The 18187-nt window shown below is 38.8% G+C and overlaps 1 protein-coding gene across 2 annotated transcripts in view; it reads right to left on the minus strand.

Moving 5' to 3' along the window:
- COLEC12 (collectin subfamily member 12) overlaps window positions 1-18187 on the minus strand; it is a 79971-nt gene that overhangs the window by 3782 nt on the left and 58002 nt on the right. Inside the window, exons 3-8 of one of the 2 annotated variants that reach the window (XM_081873237.1) lie at window positions 9431-9553; window positions 8100-8198; window positions 6236-7282; window positions 3517-3987; window positions 3037-3173; window positions 1776-1885 (exon numbers count right to left, since the gene is read on the minus strand). In XM_081873237.1, the coding sequence (XP_081729363.1) occupies window positions 1776-1885; window positions 3037-3173; window positions 3517-3987; window positions 6236-7282; window positions 8100-8198; window positions 9431-9553 (1987 nt within the window). The remainder of the gene's footprint in view (window positions 1-1775; window positions 1886-3036; window positions 3174-3516; window positions 3988-6235; window positions 7283-8099; window positions 8199-9430; window positions 9554-18187) is intronic. The other variant, XR_014159296.1, reaches the window with a different exon arrangement.

The following is an 18187-nucleotide window of genomic DNA, read 5'->3' on the forward strand; positions in this document are numbered from 1 at the left end:
TCAGAGGTGCTGCATAAAGTCACATGTGTCTATGCCTTCTGTGTTTGAAAGAGAGAAATAAAATGGAAATTTGGATTCCTATAAAATCAGACCCTCCCAGATTTCAGATGATAAACAGCAAGTGTACTTCCCTAAATTGCCCTCTATACTAAAAATGAAGAGAGTTTCAATCTGTGGCTCAATACAAAGTAGGAGCAGCTCTGCCTGTCTGGCTTTCTGCCTGTGAACCTGCAAGTTAGGTACAGTTTCAAACCTCTCATATTTAAACTTCTTTCATATTTTGTTTTTATGTGACTTGGGCTGTATTATCATGTCCACTTCCTTACCTCCCATGCAATATGCAAGCAAACTCCCACTATACAGCCCTATATACTCTATCCCCACATACTATATGGCAGATTCTCAGAAATGTGAGCCCTTTGTATTAGAATCAAGCACAGCATATTTATAATTTATAAACTAAAATATACTTTCCTCTGCCCTTCTATCCAGATATGGCACACCTCAAGCATAGCTCACTGATTTATAGATGTTAATATTCTATTGAAGGATAATTTAACTGCTTCTAAAGGCACTCATTGTGGATAAATGTCTAATGCTTCAATACTGGAAGCAGCAGTCTGTTCCACCTGCCCCCCTCCCCATCATACTGTGGACAGAGGACATGACTCAACTGGCAGCAGATGAGAAGGTGACTTTCCATGAACACAATAAAGATAGGAAGTTCCCTAATATATAGGCTCTTCATACAAATCTATTTGCTTGGATGTCTAACCACTGATTTGGTCTGGACCTGATTTATTCTAATTTAGCTTGTATTATTTGACTTTTTGCTTCTTTTTTGAAAATTCAATAAAAAGCCAGCTAACCTGACGGGGTTAAAGAGAAGTGGAAGGATACTATGTTCTAATATTTATATACACATAGGATTCATAGAAAGATACGAAGGGCTCAGGATGTGTTGAGAGAGACATAATGTGAATTTAGACGTATCACCTTTGTTGACTTCACATAGCCATTTGCTCTCAAAGATTGAATACTAAATCTTCAAAGATCTAGAACACTGAGAATTCAAAGATTTAACTTCATGTTGAGTTAGGCTTGTTTTAGGAAGGTGATTTCAGTTACGTAACTGGGGGTTTCATCAAGATACGACAGCACTAGCCAATTTTGTGTTACATCCTTAACAAAGTGCCAAATGTTAGACAGATTGTGACTGAAGGAGACAGGCATTAATTCACTTGGTGGGAACAACAGATTTCAGTTTCTGTGATCCAACATTGGCCCTAAATGAAACATTGAACACCCTGATTACAGTTTAAAAGGAGCTTGCTCAGTTTGATCTAGTAAGTTTTAATTAAAATAAGAGAGAATATTTTCCTGTAACATGATGGCCTCTCTTTATGGGCAGTTGTAATACAAATTATTAAAAAATGAAGGATGAGTCCAAGAAAAAAATATATCTGTGATTACTCTATCCCCAGTTTGCAATAAAATTCCATAACAAACTTGGCTTATTATGGTTCTATGATTCTTTTACTCAATGATCCATCTTCTTTTTTGGCAAGAAAATAAAACCTTGTGAATACAACAGAGAGAAAGCCTTGAGTATAGAAGAGCAAAAGATAACAACATTTCATGGCAAAGCATTTCTTCAGAGGGTTGCAGCAATCTTTCCCTTCTGCAGCATCCTGTCTGCATGGTGACAAATAAAAAATCCAATAGCAAGAACAGTAGCAAAAGCAAAGAACAATTCATATCCTTCCTACACGTACATATATTCTGGTAAGGTTCCATCCAGCCATCGCCATTCATCTTCTTTCACTGAGTCCGTGAGGCCAATCCAGAAGCTGCCTTTTGCAACAACCTGTTTTTTTAGCCATTGCTGTGTACAGAAGAAAGTACTGGTTGCGTTATTCCATATCTCAAAACATGTAAAGTCTTTGGGCATAAAAGTCCCCCGAGTCCCTTTTATTCTAAGTTGACTACTTGTGGTTTTGAGTTCCATTGCTTATAACCTATTAATTATCAAAGTATAGTTATCATAAATATTAATTAAACAGTGACCACTTTTGCTTCAGACAATTGCCTATTAGCAAGCACCCTTATAGAGTCGAGCTACATGTCTTGCGAGATCCATGGGTGATTCCCACCTCTCCTCTGTTTCTTTTTAGTGAACTATAGCCATGAGGAAGAGGTCTGCCAGTTGGTAAAAAGCAGTAGGAGGGAAAGGGTAGGGTATGTTCAACACATTTTCTTGGTGCTGTTTTTCCAATCAACATCAACCTCTACACCCTCAATCAAACTAGTAGAGGGGTCGCCAACTTTTTTGTGCCCATGGGCACATTTGCAAACTGGATGAACTATTGTGAGCACCATGCACACACTGCAACCATGCTCGCATGCAGGCACACACACGTGAATACCCGCTCTCCCCTTCACCAGCAGTTAGGCTGGATAAAAAGCCTTCAATTAGCTACAAAAGAATTATCTTTTCAAGCCTAATTTCAAAGGTGGGAGATTTTGGGAGAGCAGCACTGTGTGGGCACCAGAGAGGATCTTTGGGTGCATATCACACAGGTGTCACACTGACAACTGTCTAGAAATCAAAAGGTATTATTTTCCCCTCTGGGGCCAATAATGCCATGCATAGGGCAGAATTTTGACTGGGGAAAATAGTATGACGGGAAAGAGTGATACTTCCTCACTCACTGATGCTGTTTTCAACAATTGGCAACATCTAATCAATTCAGTAAAAGAAAAATTCAGGAGATGAAGCACAGCTCCATGTAGCTTGGCCCTAAAAACAAACATTGTCGACACTTTTAAAGGAAGTTACTAGTACTCTTTATCAGCAACAGCCATGAAATTCCCTGCGTCGCTCTTTTGTGCAAATAGGCCCTTACTGAGTTTGGAGTTGGAACTGTTGGAAAACTGAAACTATGTAATAACCCCTGCTGTCCCCCACCAATATTTTGATATCCATGTTGCTGAGGTTCCACCTCTAGTTGTCAGAGTATCAGATGTGGTTTATACCTGCTCCTCTTTACTGTTTATAAAAACCAAATGTGATGATTTTTCTTCACAGAAAGCCTTTGCGTCTTCAAAAATGGCTCTTTCCGATGAAAAGTAGTAACAATTGCCCGAAAAATTCTTCCAGTAAACAGGACAACCTGAAACATGGAACACTTTTGTTCAGCCAGTGAGCGATAGAAAATTGGGCCCCCATAAATACCTGAATTGATGTGATCAGTTCCTAAATGTCTGGACACCACTGTATTGTAGTACAGTGACATTCCACAATTTAGGATCCAATCAATTTGACAAACAATACCGACTCCAGAATATAACTTGAATGGCATTTCCATTCATAGAGCTGCAGTCATATCTTTCTAACAATCCGGCCTTTAAATCTATTTTCTGACAAGTATAAAGGGCAAATCAGATACAATTCGACTATAAGTCACTTTGAGACACAGGCAGACTGGTAGAGATGTATGTGAGCAAATTGCTTACCATTAGCCTCGCTTTGTAGTGCCACCGGTATTCCTGGACCTGGTGGGCCAGGAGGTCCAGGTTGGCCCTGCAGTCCACGCATTCCAGGTGCGCCAGGCAGACCAGGCAACCCACGTGGACCAGGTATTCCTGGCTCCCCAACAATTCCTTGTAGACCTTGAGGTCCAGGGGGGCCCTGTGGGCCAGGGGGGCCATCTTTGCCAGGTGGTCCAGGTAGTCCTGGTTCTCCACTAGGTCCTGGCAGACCAGTCTTCCCCGTTGAACCTCTCTGGCCTTTGGATCCAGGTGAACCTCTGGAACCTTTCCCGCCTTTTTCACCCGGTGGTCCGGCTGGTCCAATCGGTCCCTTTTCACCTTGAGGTCCTGGTGGTCCTGGTTCACCTTTTTCTCCTTTTTGTCCTTTGGGCCCAGTAAGGCCGGTAGGACCTTGGGGCCCTCGGTCCCCCTTGGGACCTCTTGGGCCTGGAGGTCCTGTAATAATTTGAACATGAGGGGAAAGTTAATATGGCAGTTCAATATATTAAAATTAAATTACAGTAAAAACACTGGATTGCTGTATCACAGTACCAAGGACTGTGTATATGTATGTGGGCAAAGAGACTGGAACAGGTTTAGGAGCATAAAAGAAAAGCCCTGCTGGTAAAACCAAAGGCCTGTCTAGTCTAGGGTCCTGTTCTCACAGCGGCCTGGGACATGATTCCCAGGAACTGGTATTCAGAGACAGATTGCCTCTGATACTGGAGGTAGCATATAGCCATCATGACTAGGAGCCATTAAATAGTCTCATCCTCAATGGATTTGTCTAATCCCCCTTTGAAGCCATCTAAGTTGGTTTCCTTTGAGTACATCATGTAGCAATGAATTCTCTAATTCTATGCCGTGTGAAGATGTACTTCCTTTTGTCAGTCCTGATGATCCCCAGTTCCATTACTAAAGAAGGAAGATAAAACTTGGTTAGATTTGGGCCATATTTTTTTGTGTTTAAGGTCTGCCTATGGTATAATAGCACACATACTGCATGTCAGGAGGTATGCCTGAGTTAACAAATGGATACATAGTCGATACCTATCAAATTCTTGATAATCAGAACAAATGAAAAACCAGCAAAAAACTTATTTTAGTGGCTATTTCAGAATGTTCTGAACACAGCATTAACTAACTATCTGTTACTGTTTTTGCTAAAACTGAATTGTTTGGGGACAGTGCAACTAATATTTTTCATTCATTTCCACCTAAGTAGGAATTGGTATTTCAGGGCTGAAACACTCCTTTACCTACTAGATTATGTATTAAAAATTAATTCCTATAGAGAAAAGCCACTGATTTGATTGAGATGGTACAAAATTTCAATTCCAGGCAAATGCAAGAGGATAGTTAATAGTTGGGAATATTAAGCTGCAAATTAAGTTAGGAAGGTCAAGATCAACTGGTCAACATTAATTGATGGAAACACTTATTTCTTCTTACATTTATTTCTGTGAGTGGAAACTAATCCACAATTTATATTAAATTTTGAAATACTTGAAACTGTGGGCTTCCACATAATTGTGCTTCAAAATCCACCACAATAGCATATATATACTATATCTCATCTAGTGCCACATACCAATAGGTGCCTTTAATTCCTGCATTTAACGTGAAAAGTAGTTCTACATTATCAAAGTATTAACTTTTTTTCCAATGTCCTTCATGCATGTTTCAGCAGTCAGTAATGCCCAACTTTCCCTTCTGCTGCTTTTCATCAACTTTTTATTTGCCTTTGTTCAGAAAATGTGCATTTAGCATTAATCACCCCCTGCCCCCAAGTACAGACATCCCATATCATTTGGGATTTTGTTTGTGTTTCTTGGTATTTCTTGGCATTGCACATCTTCCAACTTTTTGAAATCCTACAGTAGAACTTGAAGAGCGTTTAATTGAGTAATTATCTTTAACTAACCACTTAGAGGAGAGGGCATAACATTTACTATTTCATTCCCTAACACAGAAATATACTGAGTTAAAAATCACCTCAAAAATAAAAATGCTTTGAATCCCCAGTGATCAAAGTTTTACGGCCTATCTCACAGATTTGACCTCTCTTTGACACTTTATGTAAAATTTAACAGATTGGGCATAAAATATACAGCCATTTTCATGCATATGTAGCACTATTTCCTTTTCGGCTACTCAGACCAACAGCAAACTTGCAGAGAACACAGGCAGACATGCAGAAAGCAGAAACTGTCTTTTATAAGAAGGCATTTATGCACTCTATGAAACAGACACCATGTATTCATTCTGTAGCCAAGTTAATCAAGGTGGTGGTTCATATCAAAAGGCAAGTACAATTTAGAACATCGTAGGCTATCAAACAAGCACATGCAGCCATACTACAGAATATTTAGGTGCAGAACCATTGGCCAAGTTAGTGTTAAGGAAAAGTAAGGACCCTTCAGTAGTTCAGTCCCAGAAATTCAGATAGCACCAGATTGGAAAGTTCAAGATGTAGTACCACAAAGAACAAGTGCTTCCTAAGCAATGCACAGAGGGGCACAGAAATATTGTGGTTTCTGGCACAACAGTAATTGTACAGCCTTGGCTGAGTGAGCCGTACTACCCACTTGCACTAGCACCCATGGCCATGATTTATGATGATATTAACATTGCAGGGAAAAACAAGCATTACTAGTCAGTATCTTGGCACTATGTACAGTGGATTATCTGAGACATTTCTCACCTTGTAGTATTGTGAAATTCTTAATGAGCTGGCCATGTTTAGAATCTACCAACTTCATTTCTTCCATTACTACAGATAAATTGGATACTTCAATATCTAATCTTGTCCTCATCACGTCCTGTTGCATCCTGAGAGCAGTTGCATCCAGGCGAATATTAGCTAATGTGTTGTTCATAAAAGTCAGCTCGTCTGTATGTTTACTAAGAGTATCTGTGCATGTTGTCCGGACATCATTGAGGTTGCTAGTTAGTGTCCGCAAGTGATGAGCCGTGTAGCTAATATTACTAATGATGTTGACAATATCTTTCTCAAAGTTTTGAAATCGGTCTTCTTGCTGGCTAAACTTGGCAGATGTTCCATTTTCATATTCTTTATGGCGTTCTTGGAGCTCCTTCAAACTTTGTTCATTGGCTTGTGCAATAGTGGTGATGTTCTCCATCTGTCCACTGAATGAGCTAAGCTGACTGCTCATATCCTCAAGTGTATCATTATTAGCTTTGGCCAAAGCTGAGTTATTGGCTGCTAATGTCTGCAAATTCTGCACTTTCTCTTTGAGCCAGTCTGTGTCCTTCCGTGCTTGGAGGGCAACCTGCTGAAGGTTTTGAAAGTCGCTTTTGATCCTTTGGATAGCTTGACTTGTATCATCCACAGATCTCTGCAAAGCACTAATAAGATCTCTTTGCTGAACTTGGGTCTGATTGAGATTGTTCAGATTCATGATGACTATGTTATGTGAGTGCATTTGACTTTGCAAACTTGTCTGAATGTTACTCGTGTCTTTCTGAAGGTCGTTGATGTAGCCATTGTAAGCTTGGAGAGTTTTGTTGACACTTAAAATCATGAAAGAGTTGCTATCCAAAACACCTTTCATTTGGCTCTGCCGCTCATCTAACATGTTCCCAGACTCCTGCAACTTCTCCAGTGTATCTTTGTTCTTTGCTGTTTTCTCTGAAATCTCATGAAGCTGTTGGCGGAGGGCCAGAATGTCAGCCTTGAAGCTTGAAAGCTCTGTGTTGGTGCTCACAGCTTTCTCTGCAGCTTGGTAATCTAAAAAAAAAAAGGAGAGCAAAAATATAATAATTCAGGGGTGATTTTGTAGCTTATTATTTAGCAGAGGAACTTTGCTTTAATAGAGTTTGCTTCTTTGTTAATTCAACGGATGAAACAAACCAAAAATATTTTGGCATATGGCTGATTTTTAACTCTAGAAGAACAGAATAATGGCTCCTTTTCCTTTAAGACAACATAACCTGATAGTTCCTTTTTCTTTAACATAAAACGCAATGGTGCACTTAAGTGCCACTGGTGCCATAAGAGGTCCTAATTTTCACTAGAGTACATATGAATGAATGTCATGGAGAATGGCATTGCCTGCAGAACGGCATTGCAAAATTCTTAGAAGTGCAAACTTTGAAGGATGGCTAGCTTTCAGTTTGTGAATTCTTTTGGAAAATGCAAACTGTGTAAGGTTCATCTTTAAATGTGAACTGAGTTTGATTTTTCCTCCATTCCTATGCATGGGTCAAGCTGGATTTCTCCAAGAGATTAGGCACAAAATATTTCCTCCCTTCTGGGAATAGTTCCAACAATATAGGTTTCTCCATTGAAAAACCAACACCACTGCTCTTGAATAGGGTTTAAGTACTAATTAACTGACAAGGAAATCTGATCAGTTCTCGAAGCTACCAGCATGAGTTTGCCCAAACTGCAGGAGGCAGTGGAAGACTGGCGTGCTCTGGTCCATGGGGTCACGGAGAGTAGGACATGACTAAATGACTAAACAACAACAAACTGACAAGGAAATCTGATCAGTCAATAAACTAAACAATAATTAACACACTGCTTTTGTTTGCATATGAATTACCCAATTTTTTCAGGTCACCCTCCACTGTTGTGAGTTTCTCAGCATATCTTTTATGTGAATTTTCCATCCCTCCAGTAACATTGTCCATTTTTTCTACAACTGGAACAATAAAAACAGTATCTTAGCAATAATTCAAAAGGACTACACCATTAAACAGAGTTGGCATAAACTAATTAGAGATCTTGACCTCCCCCATTTCAATTCTAGAGTCTTGACACCACCATAGGAAGCCTTGTCTCTGTTGCCAAATATCCTGAAATGGCACCAAGAAAAAACAAGTGTTTAAAAGTTTTTATCCACCCCAAACATTTGATATTGTGTGGGGTTAAAAAACCCCCACACTTAAATATTGTTGACAATTTCATTCTCTCAGTGGCCCAGCCAATTGCTACCAGAAGTTTCACGATCACAAAATTCCTTAGGACAAAGTATCTCCAGGAATTACATTACAATATATTTGTTTGGGAATGAAGGCTCCATCCTCATGAAGGTTGATAAAGATGAATTTACCTGGATGGAGTTAATAATAATAATAATAATAATAATAATAATAATAATACATTTTATTTATATCCCGCCCTCCCCAGCTGAAGCTGGGCTCAGGGCGGCTAACAACAATCAAAATAATCCAGCATTCTAAAAACATTCATTATAAAATTAATTAAAATCAAATTGATGGCAACCATTAAGCAAAATTCTGTGCAGATTGCTGCGCCCTGACCAAAGGCCTGGTGGAACAGCTCTGTCTTGCAGGCCCTGCGGAAAGATGTCAGGTCCCGCAGGGCCCTAGTCTCTAGTCTCTAGAGTTCCCAATGGAACCTCTTCCATACAAAGAATTTTGTTCTCTCCCAAAGTTTACATTCCTTTTCCAAAGCACACTTACATGAAAGTCAGTTCCCTGGTAATCAACATAGTCTAAGGCTGGAAATTCTGTATTTGGTAGGATTTCAAGGACTGTTTGTGTGCAGCTCACCATACATGTGAAATAACATGTCGCCTGGGACATATACATATAATCCTAATTTCTGTGATCCTTATCCAGATGGTACACATTCCCTAATAGCCTGCTATATGTAGAGATGGTACACATTCCCTAATAGCCTGCTATATGTAGGCTCTTATTTACAAGTAAATATGTATAGATCGTGATGAATGTATATTAATAAGTTTTTGAAAATAACAGTTCTAATACTGAAATATATATCAGAATAGCCTTTTCTGAAATCATATCATAGTGAATCTGAAAAAGCAATTTATTTATAAATATTTCCTTTCATCCTTTTTTCTTGGATTCCTACTCAAAAGGCAGCTGTTATAGATGTGATACATACCTTTGTATCCAAGAATGGCTACTGTTATTGTTAACAAGGCACATAATATATACAACAGTATGATGGAAAACTTCAGTGCCCAGTTGCTTTTACACTTGGTGCATTGTGTTCCTTCTTGAATGCCTGCAAAAGAAAATGAAGATTTTACATCTAACTCTATGTCATTTTTCATGTTTAGGCCTTTTCACCCTGAATGCTTTTCAGGTGTTTTACATTTTTATTCTGTTAAGCTTTTAAATTTTCACATCTGTGTCCTGGACCATGACAGTAAGCATTCCCATGATACTTTCAATAAGATCTGATGCTCTCTGGAGGTTTCCATTAGAAAAACAGCAGAACTGTGGAACCGTTTTTGCTCCATGAAGGGCCCAGTGCAGTGGCTCCCAAACCTTCTTGCCTAGGGACCACTGGAAGTTGCTGAGGGTCTTGACAGATGAAATAATGATTTTCCTGCCTGTTGTAACAATTATAATGCTCTATATTAGATGCTGTATGATATTTTAAAACTGTATTTTATTGATTCTTTTATTTCTTCTTGTTTTCTTCAAGGAAATAACAGGCAACTAAAAATAAGAATGAATATTTAATCTTATAGGTGTGCCACCTCCTATCTTCAACTCCTCTTCAGCTACAGAAATGATGTGGAACACTTGAACAAAACTAATGGACTACCAGTTGTGCACAGACCACAGTTTAAGAACCCCCACACTAGTGGAAAACCAGTGGGGTTCAGGATAATGCTACACTATTCTTTAGAATGAGCCAAGCTTCCTTACTGGACTTGTGCATTCACCTTTTCCCTGTGGTAAGGATGGGTTTGGAAACTTTCACTTTGCTTTTTGTTTTTATGAACCACAGCTTTGTCATGTCATCCAAATAAACCGTGGTTAATTTTAACTATGATTACTAAAAACCAGGCAACTTCAAATTGAACTTTATGAAGCTAGTTTGTTTTCACTAACCATAGTTAAAGTTAGCTACACTATAGGACTCTGATGACAACTCTAAACTGCATTTAATCTGAAACGTAACTTGGAACCTTCTGATCTCTTCCTTGCAGCAGGGAGCATTGGTTAAATCTGGGGGTGGCGAGGGAAGGCTAGGCTCATTCTTGCAATGCTAAACCTTAGCTTTAAATGTCATCTGAACACAGCTAACAAAACTGCAGCATTTAAAAAAGCAGATCTATTCATTTTTGATAAAAGGTGCTTTTCTTTTAACAAGGGTGCTTTTCTTTTAACTGATATTAAAAGAAACTTTTCTGCATGGAAAAACAAGTGTGCAAGAATCATCTTATTCTTAAGAGCTTTTTGACATCTTGTTAGACCAGTATTGTATACATTGTTTTGTTTAGAGGTCATACATTAAGTCATGCAGAACCAAGCTTAGTCTGCATCAGATTTTCATTTGTTATTTTCGTCCCATGGTTTGCACACTCTGTTATGCAATCTGAGCACATGGCTTTAATGTTGAGCTGCTCCCAGACTTTTGTCACTGGTTGAGCATACCAGAGAGTCGGGGTCACTTCCGGATGTTGCACATTTCTCATTGCTGACTTAAACAACGTTTAATAAATATCAGATGGGAGACAATGGGCCTCCTTTCACTTGACACACTTTTCTGTTTCCTGACTTATTAGAATAAGAGCTCTGTTTTTTCGTCACTGTTGGGAAGACATCTGGCTAAACAGACTGAAATTCAGTACAAAGGGATCCAGCTGGTACACATGTTTTGGGGACCCCCTTTCTCCAGGAGCCAAGATGGTCACACAAAAACAAGCTAGAAAGACATCCTCCTGTTACTAGCCTTTGTAGTATTTGTTTTTCTAGTATTACATTCCAGTGACCGGGGACTTTGTTCTCATGTGGGGGGTCTCCATCTGCAGATTCTTTTGGAGCTGCAGATAAACAGTTTTACTACTCAAGAATGAAGAAAAAAAACACCATGTTTTGCCCCTTTTCAGGAAGGAGAGGGATGCTTTTCAAGGAGGCAGACTCCTTAATATATTTAATTTCAATTCATGGGTCATTCTTTTGAATGTTAGCCTCTCTCATTGAGTTATTTCTATGAGCCTTGCTTTACTATCTTAGCTGAAAACATAATATCCTATATTTAACATAAAGCAAAGCAACAAAGCTCTAAAGAGTCTGTTGAAATGAATATCTGGATTATTTATCAAGACAAGGCCCAAATGTAAACTCCAGTTCTGATCTTCAGATTATCATTTCGCAGGGTGTGTGGGGAAAGAGCTTGGGGGCAGTTATGACGGTCTTCATCTGCTTAAAATAGATGTTATTGGCTCTGGAAAGCCCTATTAGGGCCAAAAAGGGTGGGGGGTGTTAACTGATATTTTATTGAAAGATTTTCATTTATAAAGGAATAAAATAAATAAATAAATAAATAAATAAATAAATAAATAAATAAAAGAAAGAAAAGATAAAAGCTAAAATAAAAATATGTGCAAAGAGGCAGGAAAACTGTTGCCAGTGGGAACCTCATGAAATATGCTAACATTTGGTCTTTCAGACAAGCATAAATGCATCCATGCCTCTGAATTTCAATAGGATTTTTATTTGTCTTTTCCATCAGTGCCTCTGAAAATCATTGGCCCAGTTTCTTAAAGCTCTGTACATATGAAGGTGCAGGAAAGATCTCGTTTGCAAAACCACGGATTCAACTGCTGCATCCCTTCATTAATCCTTTCTTCCATAAAAGGTAAAGGGTAAAGGGACCCCTGACCATTAGGTCCAGTCATGGACGACTCTGGGGTTGCGGCATTCATCTCGCTTTATTGGCCGAGGGAGCCGGTGTACAGCTTCCGGGTCATGTGGCCAGCATGACTAAGCCACTTCTGGTGAATCAGAGCAGCACACGGAAACACCATTTACCTTCCCGCCAGAGCGGTATCTGTTTATCTACTTGCACTTTGACGTGCTTTCGAACTGCTAGGTTGGCAGGAGCAGGTTCCGAGCAACAGGAGCTCACCCCATCACGGGGATTTGAACCTCCGACCTTCTGATCGGCAAGCCCTAGGCTCTGTGGTTTAACTCACAGCGCCACCCGCATCCCCTTTCTTCCATATATGACATAATAAAGTGTCCCAAAAGGATGCCATTATTTTCTCTGGAAGAGTTTCATAAAAGGAAATACTTCTAGTTGTATGTACTGTACACAAACCTTTTCACTGAATGGAAGAAACCCCATTATCCAGTTTGACCATAATCTCTCACTTATTTTTTTTTATAACCCAGTCATTTTGCTTATGACTTTGCTCTTGCTCATTGTAGGCCAGAGATACAGAATGAATAGATAAAAAGCCTAATTACACACTTCAGCAGCCTTAGCCATTAATTATAGGGAACCACCAAACAATACCCTACTGTGATTAAATACAACATATCTTAATTGAAAGGACAGAAGAAAAAGACTCAACCACAACATGGGGGAAATTTTAAAAAGACACACACACAGTGTCTGAATTCCATGTTAACCAAACATTATGAACTTCAAGACTGCTATAGTTCATTTTGAGGAAAAGCACAGATTTGTTACAGCAGGATGTCAAACCACAAAAATGTGCCAAGACAATTAAACTCCTAGGGCTGACAGCCTTTAAACTGCCAGTTTAAATGGTGAGTCTTGCAAAAACACAATCTTACCAAAGGCTTTTAAACTCCAAAGTGGATTTTTAAGCACAAATATGGATATGGGGCAGAGCAATTCCGAATGGGGTCAGGCCAGACAAGCCCATCAGAAGGACAACTCCACCAACCTATTCCCAACAAGGCTGGTCAGGAGGTTAGGACTGCACTGTTAATGCAGCATTTAAAACAGGGAAAGTCATTTTAATTTGAGTAATATTCTCTAGACATGGCTGTGAATGTGGAATGGTAAAAATATACACTGTCAATTACCAGTTGCCATCACCATCATAAAGAATTTGTGTGCTGCAACCTCTGAACAAGAATTCCATGAGCACTATTCAGCCAAAACTAAACACTTTTAAGGTCCATTGATGCCAGTGGGAGAATTACTCCATGATTAGCCATCTCCCACTAAAATCATGTGACTTAAAATGGGCTTAACATTGTTTGGATGTCAACCAGAGCATTTGTTATGAAAAGAGCAAGCAATATGAAGACAATGCCAGTCCTCCAGAGAAGCATGTACATATATTATTCACATGTGCAACATTCCTCACTCCCCATCCCCCCTGGTTGGACTATATAGCTCAGTAACCCTGGAATATCCTGCTTTTCCTTTGGATGTTTCTAATTTCATCAGAGAACTGTTGGAGGGTATGGAGTTATGTGACCCCTGAGCCAAGGAGATAAGTAACTAGATAACCTTTAGAAGACATCTGAAGGCAGCCTTGTATAGGGAAGTTTTTAAAGTTTAATGTTTTATTATGTTTTTATATATGTTGGAAGCTGCCCAGTGTGGCTAGGGTAACCCGATCAGGTGGGTGGGGTATAAATAATAATAAAATTATTGTTATTATGGAATACAATGTCCCTACAGTGGTACCTCTAATTACGAACTTAATTCGTTCTGGAGGTCCGTTCTTAACCTGAAACTTTTCTTAACTAGAGGCGTGCTTTCACTAATGGGGCCTCTTGCTTCCGTTGTGCCGCCGGCACACGATTTCCGTTCTCATCCTGGGGCAAAGTTCTCAACTCGAGGTAACTCTTCCAGGTTAGCGGTGTTTGTAACCTGAAGCGTTTGTAACCTGAGGAGTTTGTAACTCGAGGTACCACTGTATTTTCATCAGAGAAATGTTGGAAGGTATGCATAATAAAGTTGGAACACTATAATAAAGGGAAAAAATTATATGGAGGGATATTGCCTGTGAATTTTTCATTCCAAATTGGATAGACAGGGCCATCTCTTAATAAATGTCTTGCTGATTGTTGCTTTGGTACATTAGTTTGTCATCCAGGAAGCATTCTAAAACATATTTTTTTACTTAGCAGCCACAGAGCTATTCTAGGCAGCTTAATATGCTCCTTGACTGCCCTTTTTATAACAATCTTAGAAACAATTCCATCCATTGTAAGGTCGCAGCACGGTTGGACTAGATGGCCCTTGGTAAGAGTCTATGATTCCTTGACGTTTCATGTGTCTCTATTCTTTTTTTCCCCCACTACATTTTTATTGAAGTTATACACAAAGCAGGTATATACAAAAAGAGAAAAAGTACAGAAAAAAGTACAGAAAAAATCACAATACAAGTACACACGCCAACATTTCCCTTCCCCCAACTGTACAGAGAGAGATAAATTGGCTACATCAAGAGAAAAAAAGAAAAAAGAAAGAAAGAAAGAAAGAAAGAAAGAAAACCGGTCCCTGAACTCCCCTCCACCATTTTGGTAAGTATCAAATATCTTCTTCCATTACGTATTTGATTTTTAATCTAAGATCTTAGATTCACTCGCTGATAGAATTATTCTAACCCCGCCAGTTCACTTTAAACATTTGTTCCAATATAGTTCCAATATTTACTCCAATTTTTCAGAAATTTCTGTTCATCTTGATCTCTTATTCTACCTGTTAGTCTGTCAAGCTCAGCATAATTTACCATTTTAATCTGCCAATCTTTCATGCTGGGAATAGTTTCCACTTTCCAATATTGTGCCAACATAATTCTTGCTGCTGTGGTGGCGTAGAGAAATATCGTCTTATCTTCTTTTTGAATTTCTTTACCCGTCATTCCCAGCAAAAAGGCTTCAGGTCTTTTGGGAAAGGTGTATTTAAATATTTTTTTAAGCTCATTGTAAATTGATTCCCAAAAGCCTTTCACCCTTTTACATGTCCACCACATGTGGTATAGGTCTCCCTCCACCTCACCACACTTCCAGCATTTCTTATCCTTTAATCTATACATTTTGGCCAATTTCACAGGCGTATGGTACCATCTATATAGCATCTTCCAGACATTTTCTCTCAATGCCATACAGGCCGTGAACTTTATATTACTATTCCACAGTTCCCACCACCTTTTGAAATCAATATTATAGCCAAAATCGATTGCCCATTTAATCATTGCCTCCTTCACCTCCTCGTCTTTTGTCTGCCACTCTAGTAGTATATCATAGATTCTGGACAATGTTTTCTTCTTACCTTCTACTACCTCTACGTTAAATTTTGATTTTTTATCTTCAAAACCTAGATTCTTCTTATCCTCTTTTAACAAATCATTCACCTGGTGATATTGCAACCAGCCAGTGAATAAACTTTTTATCTCTTCGTAGGGTCTAAGTTTAGGCCCTTGATCTGTTTTTCTTAGCAGTTCTTCATAGGTGGCGTTTTTCTCCTCCATATTAGTTTTCTTAATTGTTAGAACCTCTATTGGTGAGATCCACCAGGGGGTCTTTCTTTCAAGGAGATTTTTATTCCTTTCCCATACCTGGTATATTGGTCCCCTAAAAATATGATTTAGGAAACTCTTGTGGACCTTCACTTTCCCATACCAGAGGTACGAATGCCATCCGTACCAGTTATTAAAACCTTCCAGGTCCAATAAATCTCCGTTCTCCAGTTTTATCCAATCTTTTAACCAAAGTATACATGCCACTTCGTAATACAAATTTAGGTCCGGAAGGGAGAAACCCCCTCTTTCTTTTTTATCTATCAAAATTTTCATTTTTATCCGTGGCCTTTTCCCCTGCCAAATGTATTTCGCCAAAGCTCTTTGCCACTCTTTGCATTGCTTTAAGCCTTTAAGAATGGGGATAGTTTGAAATAGAAACAACATTCTAGGCAGAATGTTCATTTTAAAAACAGCTATCCTCCCCAAAAACGAGAGCTTCATCCTCCCCCAAATTTCCATATCTTTCTTAATACTCCTCCAGGTGACCTCATAATTATCCTTATATAGATTTAAATTTTTGGCCGTGACCCATATTCCAAGATATTTCACTTTCTTAGCTACCGCAGTTTCCGTCCACATGTGTCTCTATTCTTTAACAAACTGCCTTGTCATTTGTTTTTTGACAGATCAGCTGGTAAAACTGTCAACATAATTGCCTTTTATAATCTATAAATTCCTCACAGCTTCTAGCTTTAAGTATCTCACTTTCTAGCCCTGAAAGAAAATGTGCACTAAACATTTAGCTAAAATTCACCCTGGCTTCAAAACAATTAAACCTGTCTGCTGCTGATCTGAAAAATAAATACTTGAAGTTTTCTGCTGCATTTCTATTTAATATAATAATCTATCTATTTCTAGAGGGGTAGTCATGTTGGTCTGTTGCGGCAAAAATAACTGTAGGTATTAGGCAATATCATGCTGAATTATCTAGTAGATTACTCCAAAGATTGCCAGGAGTCGACAACAGTGTCCTTTCCTGTTTTTGCTTTTGGTGTGGTGAATAAAAATGTACCATGTTTCCTCAAAATCATCTTTGCTTGGTGTATTTGTAAAACTTAGTTTTCAACGAGCGCTATCTTCCAGATTTTCTCATACCATGCTCCAGTGTCAAATTAGCAGCTGTCTTCCAGTTTTGAGCTAAAACTTTTCTGGTTGCCACCGTAAAAAGGATTAATAATTCTTTTACCACTAAGTATCTTACATCTTCAGTAAACAAGTTTGATAATGCTAATCTGAGGTCACAGGGAACCGTTTTACCTGTAATAAGACTTACTTCATCTATTACAAAACTCCAAAGATATTGAAAATTCTTGCAGCTCCACCACATGTGATAAGATCCCAACTGTTGGAAACATCTCTAGCATAGTGGGTTTGATTGCAGGTTTTTTCATATAGCATCTGATAGGTGTGTAATGCCACCTATGTATAATCACACTACCATATTTACTTGAATGTAATGTGCACCTTTTTTGACCAAATTACATTGCGAAAATTACGGTGTGCATTAGATTTGATGGCACATTAGATTCGATAGCAAACTTAAAAAACACAGGTCCCCAATCTGGATTGGGTGTGTATTGGGCCTTATTGATTTCTTTTCTACTGCAGAAAAACACTTAGATCTCACTCTGCCCTTTAGGAGTTTTTGCAACCTGTTTGAAATGGCTTTGCCATTTCAACACAATTGTTCTGCATTCAAAATATGATGAAAGAAAATGACATACGATTTGTAGCCAGCCATATTATTCTCTTGCCTGGCAATGTGTTTTGAAAATAAATGTAAAATTAAATTTTAATTCCCTTTTTGTTTTCTTTCAAGGTGAAATGGAATTACTGATGTATTTCCTGGTTCTTTATGAATATATTTTAAATGTTTAGGTCTAATTTCTATTTTGGTTCTTAGTTCAGTAGCTTTTCCACCTTAAATGGTTCCTAAAATCTGATGTCTCACTCAATTACTTCGAAAATCTGATGTCTTGATTCAATTACATGCCCCTCTTCTCAATCCACTAATGGGGGTTGGGGAGCCCAGCCAGATTAATCTTTCCCCAAAGCTACAACTCAGCTTTGGTTATCAAAGAATTGATCCCCCACTGCTTCTTTGCTAAACTCCATTTTGTGTGTACTGAAGCATTGTACAAGGTCTCTTATCCCCATGGTAGTAACCCTCAGACTTCTTTGCATTTTTCTGCAGCATGTGGTTTGGCTTGCTCACACAAGCTACATCAGGGGTGAGGAACCTGTGCCCTTCCAGATATTGTTCCCATCCCCAACTCTCATCAGCATGGCCGAAACCAGGAATGCTGGGAGTTGTAGCCCAACAACATCTGAAAGGGCACAAGTTCCCAACCCTGAGCTATGGGGATCCATTTAGAGGGCACCTCTAC

The sequence above is a fragment of the Podarcis erhardii genome (assembly GCF_964252035.2).
Source record: "Podarcis erhardii genome assembly, chromosome: 8".
NCBI classification, from domain to species: domain Eukaryota; kingdom Metazoa; phylum Chordata; class Lepidosauria; order Squamata; family Lacertidae; genus Podarcis; species Podarcis erhardii.